Below are 10,313 nucleotides of genomic sequence, written 5' to 3' on the forward strand. Positions count from 1 at the left end.
GTGTGTGAGTGTGTGTGTGTGAGTATGAGAGAGAGAGATGGAGTGAGTGTGTGTGTGTGTGTGTGTGTGTGTGTGTGTGTGTGTGTGTGTGTGTGTGTGTGTGTGTGTGTGTGTGTGTGTGTGTGTGTGTGTGTGTGTGTGTGTGTGTGTGTGTGTGTGTGTGTGTGTGTGTGTGTGTGTGTGTGTGAGTATGAGAGAGAGAGATGGAGTGTGTGTGTGTGAGTATGAGAGATGGAATGTGTTTTCATCGAGGAGGAACACTTCATCTCAGCATCCTCATTAAGTGCAGCTTTCTTCTACGTCTGCTCCTTGATTTGTTATTGAGCGGCGTGTTTGTCTTATAACAGGGGTCTTCGAGATGCACCAAGAGAAATGCAAGATGCCCGCCTTATAGTGCTCACCGTCCATTGTGTCTGTCTGAGAATCAAATGCTACAGAATGCCAGCCATAGTTTTTTTTCAAGCCATCCAAGCCATTACGTCTTTCAATTCAATGCACTGTGTTCCATGCACAAATTGAGAAAGCTTCCTATATGAGGAATGTATTGAGGGTGGTGTGTTTTGCTTGTACTTTAAAATGATGCACCGCTTCATTTTTTACATGACTGTAAAGCATCTATGTTGTGTTTATGAAGACTTAATAAAACCTAGATTTGTTTGTCGCCAGAAGAAAGCTAAAGTGGGACCCCCCCACCACGATTTGTGTAAATACGGTATAGATGAAACTCTACTGGGTAGTGATGGAGTTGTTTCTCACATTTCAAAAAGGACTTGTGGCCTTTGTTATACCCCCATCTAGTGGAGGAAGGGGCATAGCACTTGGTTGATATCTGTAAATTGCTTTTATTCTTTTAAGTAACAGTTTACATAAAACCGACTGGTATAATGCATTAGTAAATGTTCTAAGCTTGTATGAGCCTTTATAATGTCTAATTAGGCCTTGTATGTAACAGTTTACATAAAACCGACTGGTATAATGCATTAGTAAATGTTATAAGCTTGTATGAGCCTTTATAGTGTCTAATTAGGCCTTATATATCATCTTTCTATGATACATTTTCAACTGACTCAAAATGGACGATGTTTGGTTGAGGATTTCTATGTTAGGATAAATAGACACAAGGGGGTGTAGATGCTTATGACAATAATTGCAATGCATTATAACGCCATTGTAATGCTTTATACCCGTTTACCTTATTAAAGCATTATCTAATTGTTGATTCATCCTTATTTGAGTTATTGAATATTGTTTCGATATAAGTAGCAAATCGGTGGCGTTTTCTGTCCTTTACCTGTTCCTTCTTCTCTCCCTCCTCTTCTTTCTCTCCATTCCACTCCTACTGTCCTCTCTCCAGCTGTTATAACTGTGGAGGTCTGGACCACCATGCCAAGGAGTGTGGCCTGCCCCCCCAGCCAAAGAAATGCCACTACTGCCAGAGCATCATGCACATGGTGGCCCAGTGTCCCCAAAAGGCGCTGGCGCCCCCCACTGGCTCTCAGGACCCCCTGCACCCCTCTACCTCGACCGACCTGTACCCCCCCGGCGAGGAGGAGCGCTCGGGCTCATCCCCCCTCGATGGCCCCTCGTCCTCCCCGGAAGAGCCACCCCAGTCGCACTGTGGTGGCCCCCAGAGGTGGAGGAAATAGGCGGGGAGATGGCGAGAGGTGTACCCTGACCCTGACTCCCTAACCTAAGGAACCCCAAAAATCCCACCCCTAATCTACCTCACACTCGTGAAAAAATGGGAGGTATATTTTTGGGGGGGGACCAGCGAAGTTATGGCAACGATCACCGGGGTACGGATTTGTGTGAATGTGTGTGACTGACTTACTGGCTGTCATCTGGTGGCAGCTATGGCAACCATCGCTGGGGATACGGACTCATGTGAATGACTGTGTGTGACTTCTCAATCAGTGCAGCTCAAGAGACGAAATGGTCTAAAAGAGAAACAAGGGTTAGGGTTAGTTAGGGTAAGGGTTAGGGTGATTGTGAACCTGAGTTAGATGACTGGTGTCATCCGTAAATCTTTGTGTGGTAGTTTCTGAATAGAACTTCGATTTTGGTTCACGTGTTACATATTATATTATTATTCTAAACATCATGATGCCTCTTTTTTAGCATTAAGACTTTTAAAAAAGGCCTTGATGTAGGCCAGTGTTTCCTCATCGCGGATATTTGAGTTTTTGCCCTCGCAGTAACACACTTGATTTAACTTATCGCCAAGCCTTTGATTATTTACAATCAGGTGTGTTAGTGACACATCAACAACTCAAATGTGTACCCCTTTGGCTCCCCGGGACCAGGATTGCAAAACACTGATTGGTCCTCTATAAAATAGAACCGCAAAAAATCTGAATCCAAATGATGCTTTAGTGTGACCTATTGATCAGTGTTGGCTCGAGCACCATGGATACCAGGGTGAAAGGTTGGAAAGAGGATGGGGGGGGGTGTAGGACACTGATTCAATAACCCTTGTGGTCATGTGCAGCGCTCTGCTTTACAGAAACAGAACTGGACCAACTGCCTGGGGGGGCAGCAATGGTTGCAATGGCTTCATAAGAACCAGGAACTGGTTGTATGGTTGTGTGTGTGTGTGTGGCATAGCCTGGTGCAGTGGAGTCACTTTTGCTGTGTACTTCCCCAGAGGGTAGATTTTGGCACAAGACATCATTGCAACCAGTTCAACCTGCTGCGAAAAGAAGCCTAACTGTCACTCCTGAACCACAGAAGATGAGCTTTTCTAGTTCAGTGGTACTAACAATTGACTGCAGAGTGCTAGCGGGGGAATAGTATTGAATCCAGGCATGTGTGCACACTTGCTTGTGTGCGAGTGGGGTTGTTAGGAACGTGTGAGAGACGTTGTTCCTTTCCTAAAACACAACAGTGGCGGACGAGAAGTTTGATCCAGGCTTTGAGATTGGGGCCAACCTCTAGTCGACTTGATATGAACAATTCTGTTTCATGTAATCCTAGAAAGACATGCCTTAGAAAAAGTGTTTTATCACTCGAGACCTTGCCTGGCTACCCAGACTCCTTGATCTGGCCAAACGCTAAGCCACGCTCACAGACGTTAATTTCTTCTCCGCAGTGAGTCTGGATCTGAGTACCTCCCAGACCCTTCACCGAATGCCAACACATTCGAGGCCATCTGATTGGTCCAGGAACCGATGGTTTGGGCCAGAGCTAGAACAAACATGGGTAAAAGCGGCGGTTTGAAAAGGTGTTATTGGCTTTGATACTCTGATTGGTTAGAGACGATCCAATTGATGTTGACTTTGTTTTGTACCAAGCCCCTCGTGTCCCTCGTCACCACAAAATCTTAAATGACGGCAGACTAAAGTATGTAGCGAATGAGAGAGCAGAAGAAGAATTTAGTGTGAGTTGTTAGGCTACTCGAGTCCGGTCTCCAGACCACATATTGAGTGTCTCGGGCTTGTCTCGGATACATTTTAACTCTGTCTTGACTGTTTCGACTCAGTCTCGGACAATGAGGACAATGAGGACTCTGAATTATCAGCCCCCGTTCAGTCAATGCTTCACAATGCCAAATATTCACACTCCTTTTATAACACCTTTGATACTTACTCATAACAACACTGTCCTTTACTACAGTGCATTTGGAAAGTATACAAACCCCTTGAATTGTTCCACATTTTGTTACGTTACAGCCTTATTCTAAAAAGGATTAAATAAATGTTTTTCCTCATCGATCTACACACAATACCCCATAATGACAAAGTGAAAACAGGTTTTTAGACATGTTTGCTAATGTATTACAATTACAGAAATACTGTACATTTTTAGCTCTTTTTTTATGGCGGCGATCCGACACAATTTCAATCGTGGTCTTGAATTGGACTCGCATTGTTCTGGTCTCGTTCTTGACTCGGACTCGCCCCCCTCCCGGTCTCGGTCTTGACTCGGTCTCACCACACTTCTTAGATACGAAACCATTTTATCCACCTCTAGGTTTAAGTATCAAAACATTGAAAAAAAATGCCATTATTTAATTGGACTTCTACTATCTACATTTGGGTTGTTGACTAATTAGTTGAAGATAGTGTCACAGTTTATGAAGTCACAATTTAAGTCATTAATATATGTATGAAAGAATAGCATATTCTAAAATAATTATTACATTTAAGTATAGAATAAATTATTTCTGTCATAGTTTAAGAAAGTCCTGTAGGATTCTTTATTGTCAAGCACCATCACACCTCTCTCTCCCTTTGACCTGTGTGACATCACTCATTTTACCCGTTCAATCAATGCCCTCCCCGTTTATAATATGAAGTAACTTCTACATTTATGTCTCTCTTTATTTCTATCAGTCCATCTCACTCTTATCCTCCATCCGCATTATCAAAATATCTGATCACTCTCACATCACTCTACCTCTCTCTATCGTTCTATCTGTCCCCTCTCCTCCTTTCCGATTAAATGCCTTACCTATATAGGAAAAACTCGGACCCCTAGTCATAGGCCTAGTATTAGTCAAATCACATACCCTCTACATCTGTCTGATGTCATACCTTTCTAACCCTACATACACACCCCTGTCCCTCTCCCATCTATGCCTGTGGTACCACCTGTTTCCCACTCAAAACGGGATTCCAAAACACTGCTGCTCGTTATTCAAATAGTCCAGAGATTTATTAAGAGCTGGGAAAAAAGGTAGCGAGAGAAAAAATTGTAAGTGCTGCTTTTCGTATGACTTGAATCCTCCGCGAGTTTCTAGGAGCGCTTATACCAATGAAACATGACAACTCTTCTCTGACCATATTGAATGTGAAAAGAACTCTGAAGTGACTATCCTCACCAAAGTTAATGAGGGTTACTTTGGAATCGTATCTTCTCGACGTGCTGACAAATCAAGTGGCTTCGTACGATGATGTCAAACTAGCTTGTTTTTTCTCAAGCTCTGAAACAAATTACGTAGACAAGCAACAGTTTTTTGGTATACATTTCTAGAAAAGAGTTTGGCTTTTTTTGAAGGCATTTTAAAAGCAGGACTTGCTTTGCTGTTCTTGCTCCTTTGGTATTTCAAGGGATTATTTCTGAAAGTTCAACACTGAAGTTGTTAATGTATAGCTTTCTGAATGTGTGATGTGCATCGAATTGAAACCAATAAGCGGACCACAACGGAGAGGGGAAAAAAAGAGAATGACTAAACCACACAACGAGCACAGCCCATTTTTGTACTATGTATATATTTTTTTTATCCACAATTCCTCGCAGGATGATAAACTGTTCTCAGGGAATTAACCAAAAAATGTATATTTTATTATTTTGGGAATCATCCACCGACTGCTCGATGAGCTCTGAACAGTAATGTTTAAGGGTTCTGTACCTCTTCATGTACTGATATTAGTAACTAACTACCTCTCGAGTTATACATAGTTGTGCATTTTCTTCTTATTATGTTATGTTTTGATTGATCTTGTATGATTAACTGTAGGATTTTTTTTTTTTTTTTTTTACAGCAAAAGCCTACCTCATTTCCTTTGTTTTTTCCCGCCCCCAGCCCCGGCTCTCCCCTCCCCTACCACCTCTGCACAGTTGTTTGTTACAAGCGTCCGGTGTTGGCACAGTAGCCGCAATGCAGTTTCAATCAATCACATCGCTGAAATGGCAGATCAGTTGTGACTCCAACTCCTCTTTTTCCAATCAAAGCCGTTTTTTTTGTCGTTTTACTTACTCTCCACATCCAGGGTGAACTCTGTCTGCCAGCTAAGTGTGTGTGTGTGTGTGTGTGTGTGTGTGTGTGTGTGTGTGTGTGTGTGTGTGTGTGTGTGTGTGTGTGTGTGTGTGTGTGTGTGTGTGTGTGTGTGTGTGTGTGTGTGTGTGTGTGTGTGTGTGTGTGCGCGCTTTTCCAGCATATGTAGGCCTACACACTTAGCTGCAGACAACAACCAGTGAGTTTAAGTGTTTGTACATATTTTTTCTCCTAACCTAATTTCTCATTGTAACCACTTGACAGGCATGAGGTGGACACAAATTAAATTGGATTGTACTGTAAATGCACAAGAAGATAGTGCCTATCTATGTTTTGTCTGTGTATTCCCATCGTATTACCAAATAACACTTTTTCTCTCTTTGGTCTACTCAGTAAGTAACCTAAATATCAGCCATTTTGACAACCTCCGAAAATGACAAGTTGTCTTGTCTCGAGACAATTGGTTCTTGTTTTTGTGAACTACACTACGTAGTTATGAGTGGCATTAATAATTCTTAAGAAATGGGTAGATGTATGTACTAATTGTGACCTTGCATATGTTGAGATCCTTAAAAAAATGGTTTATGAATATTACTATTCTTTTTTTGACTGAAAAACTCTTGAGATTAAAAAAACAGATTTCTTTTTTTGGGGGGGGGGCTGCAGTATTCCAGTACAAGCTCACCTCATAGTCTTCTTTGCAGTTTGCAGTACATGAGCGACTAGTTTACACCGGCATATGAACAAAAAGTACCACCGTTACGGATAATATTATTATTATTAATTATTAGCTTTACAGTTGAAGTCAGAAGTTTACATAAACCTTAGCCAAATACATTTTATCTCAGTTTTTCACAATTCTTGACATTTACACCTAGTAAAAATTCCCTGTCTTAGGTCAGTTAGGATCACCACTTTATTTTAAGAATGTGAAATGTCAGAATAATAGTAGAGAGAATGATTTATTTCAGCTTTTATTTCTTTCATCACATTCCCAGTGGGTCAAATGTTTACATACACTCAATTAGCATTTGGTAGCATTGCCTTTAAATTGTTTAACTTGGGTCAAACGTTTCAGGTAGCCTTCCACAAGCTTCCCACAATAAGTTCAATTAATTTTGGCCCATTCCTCCTGACAGCTGGTGTAACTGAGTCAGGTTTGTAGGCTTCCTTGCTCGCACACGCCTTTTCAGTTCTGCCCACACATTTTCTAAAGGATTGAGGTCAGGGCTTTGTGATGGCCACTCCAATACCTTGACTTTGTTGTCGTTAAGCCATTTTGCCACAACTTTGGAAGTATGCTTGGGGTCATTGTCCATTTGGAAGACCCATTTGCGACCAAGCTTTAACTTCCTGACTGATGTCTTGAGATGTTGCTTCAATATATCCACATAATTTTCATTCCTCATGATGCCATCTATTTTGTGAAGTGCACCAGTCCCTCCTCCAGCAAAGCACCCCCACAACATGATGCTGCCACCCCCGTGCTTCACAGTTGGGATGGTGTTCTTCAGCTTGCAAGCATCCCCCTTTTTCCTCCTAACATAACGATGGTCATTATGGCCAAACATTTCTATTTTTGTTTCATCAGACCAGAGGACATTTCTCCAAAAAGTACGATCTTTGTCCCCATGTGCAGTTGCAAACCGTAGTCTGGCTTTTTATGGCGGTTTTGGAGCAGTGGCTTCTTCCTTGCTGAGCGGTCTTTCAGGTTATGTCGATATAGGACTCGTTTTACTATGGACATAAATACTTTTGTACCTGTTTCCTCCAGCATCTTCACAAGGTCCTTTGCTTTGTTCTGGGATTACTTTTCGCACCAAAGTACGTTCATCTCTAGGAGACAGAACGCGTCTCCTTCCTGAGCGGTATGACGGCTGCGTGGTCCCATGGAGTTTATACTTGCGTACTATTGTTTGTACAGATGAACATGGTACCTTCAGGCATTTGGAAATGCTCCCAAGGATGAACCAAACTTGTGGAGGTCTACAAATGTTTTTCTGTGGTCTTGGCTGATTTCTTTTGATTTTCCCATGATTTCAAGCTAAGAGGCATTGAGTTTGAAGGTAGGCCTTGAAATTCAACCACAGGTACACCTCCAATTGACTCTAATGATGTCAATTAGCCTATCAGAAGCTTCTAAAGCTATTACATAATTTTCTGGAATTTTCCAAGCTGTTGAAAGGCACATTCAACCCAGTGTATGTAAACTTCTGACCCACTGGAATTGTGATACAGTGAATTATAAGTGAAATAATCTGTCTGTAAACAATTGTTGGACTTGCCAAAACTATAGTTTGTTAACAAGAAATTTGTGGAGTGGTTGAAAAACGAGTTTTAATGACTCCAACCTAACTGTATGTACAGTGGGGCAAAAAAGTATTTAGTCAGCCACCAATTGTGCAATACTTATTTTCCACCATAATTTGCAAATAAATTCATTAAAAATCCTACAATGTGATTTTTTAGTTGAAGTGTACCTATGATGAAAATTACAGACCTCTCTCACCTTTTTAAGTGGGAGAACCTGCACAATTGGTGGCTGACTAAATACTTTTTTGCCCCACTGTAAACTTCCGACTTCAACTGTATATGTTCTTTGAATCATTGTAAGTACTTATTGCTTATTGTCTACTCTTTCTATCCTGGTCAGTTTTTAACTGACAGGTAGGGAATTATTTGAAGACTCTACTGAGAACACCTCTCATTGGCTCTGTTCCAATACACATACTAACATACTACTTTGAATACATGCTGAATATGCATAGAAAGTGGATACGCATGTACGCATTTTTTGAGGGATTTTTGTGACACAAAAGCATTACGTTAGCTAGTAAAAGAGTATAGGAGCGGTTGCTAACTAACTGTAAATAACTTTAGCTAGCTTGCCAACTTGGCTAACTGGGGTGAAACAATTCATTTATTTTCAGTTCGTTAGTTACTACACTGCTTTTCGTGAGCAAATGTAATGCTGCCTCCAAAACTGATGAGGTGTCACCGCTAATGTTTTAATTTTGATGTTTATGACGTCTCCACTTCTCAAACGCATACATGCCAATAAATTGCTCCATACTAAGTGGTATGGAAAACGGTTTTGACATTTGAACAGAGCCTCAGCCTCAGTGAAGGTAAAAGAATACGGTCTCTCTAAAGTGGCTGTGTTTAGATTAAGTTTCTGTTGGGGGCTGAGCCACCATCTGATTATTTACTTGTTTAATAGGCTGCATTGAAAATGTGAGAATGTTTCACACTCTCTCATGTGTGGTAGAGTTGACTCCCAACATCTCTGGCAGCTGCCAAACCAGACACTTTACTAACATGCACTAGAGCAGGGGTAGACAACTAGATTCAACGCGGGACGATTTTTTGTTGGAGTGGATGGTCTTGGGGCCGGAACATAATTATAATAATTTGTACACAGCAGATTTACCACAACTAAGCCCAAAAAGTGATTGTATTTGAAAACAACAGCCTTATTTGAACCAAAATCACTGCTTTAAGATTTGAGTTTCAGGCCTCAGTCGCTCAAGGTGTTTATATTCAATAATTATTTTACTGGCGATGACCCACATTTCCTTTTTGATTCCATCAAAGGTTTAAGACTTCTACTTTTACCCTCTGAGGGGTCGGGTTAAATGCGGAAGACACATTCTGGTAGACTGGTTGACGTCCAGTATTGGGAGTCAGTTCTCGAGATCTATAAAGCCTTCAAGAACAAGACTGATCCCTAAAGTGACCCTAAAAAAGAGGTGGGAACTAAAGTTCACCATACAATGCCCTCCAGTGGGTGAATTAGGAAATTACAGAATATGGTTGACGTTCACATACCTCAAATGCCACGGTGCTCTGTTCTTCTGTTCTTTGCCTTTTATCCACCCTTAGTGGCTAAAGAGGTGTGTATTCTCACCCCTGTCCCCTCACTTGTGTAAATTGAGTATCCAAGCAATGATTGCTTTTATCATTACAGAAACATTACTTTGTGTACATATCACTCATTATTACAGCCCCAATTTAAGTATACTGCCTTAAAAAAATTCTGTGAATCTTGATTTTTTTTTTATGTCTTAATTGTTTTACTTGACTGGAAATAAACATATTACATTGGCATTAAACTCAGTTGTGGGTCTGTTTTGACAATGAAACACAGGCATTGTACATAGTCTAGGTAAAGGGACTTAGCCTGATGAAACGCATCCCGTTTGTTTAAATTTTGTCAGGTGAATGCTGAATCCCAAACTGACCTATAAGGACTACCTAGACTATCAAGACTCAGGCTAAGACCCAGATGCAGACACAGGAGGCGGATAGTACGAGTCTCAAGGGGCAGGCAAACGGTAATTCAAGGCAGGCAAATCCATAGTCATAATCCAATCAGAGTCAGGCAGGTACAGGACGGGTCAGGACAGGCAGAAAGGTCAGAACTGGGAAAACTAAGAAAAACATCAACTAGAGCACAGGAAACACAGGAAAACGCTGGTAGGAGCTGACGGGATAAGACAAATTGGCAACAGACAAACAGAAAACGCAGGTATAAATACACAGGGACAAGCACAAAGACAGGTGAAACAGATTAAGGTGTGACATATACTGTGTTAGC

At 41.3% G+C, this 10,313-nt stretch overlaps 1 protein-coding gene across 3 annotated transcripts in view; it reads left to right on the forward strand.

Annotated features, from left to right (window-relative positions):
* The window catches only part of LOC139583153 (protein lin-28 homolog B-like), a 42,907-nt gene extending 33,079 nt beyond the window's left edge, over window positions 1-9,828 (forward strand). For all 3 annotated transcript variants that reach the window (XM_071413949.1, XM_071413950.1, XM_071413948.1), the window contains exon 4: window positions 1,355-9,828. In XM_071413949.1, coding sequence (XP_071270050.1) covers window positions 1,355-1,646 — 292 coding nt within the window. In that variant the 3' untranslated portion in view covers window positions 1,647-9,828. The remainder of the gene's footprint in view (window positions 1-1,354) is intronic.
* Window positions 9,829-10,313: the final 485 nt, after the last annotated feature.

The sequence above is a fragment of the Salvelinus alpinus genome, chromosome 8 (genome assembly GCF_045679555.1).
Source record: "Salvelinus alpinus chromosome 8, SLU_Salpinus.1, whole genome shotgun sequence".
NCBI lineage: Eukaryota > Metazoa > Chordata > Actinopteri > Salmoniformes > Salmonidae > Salvelinus > Salvelinus alpinus.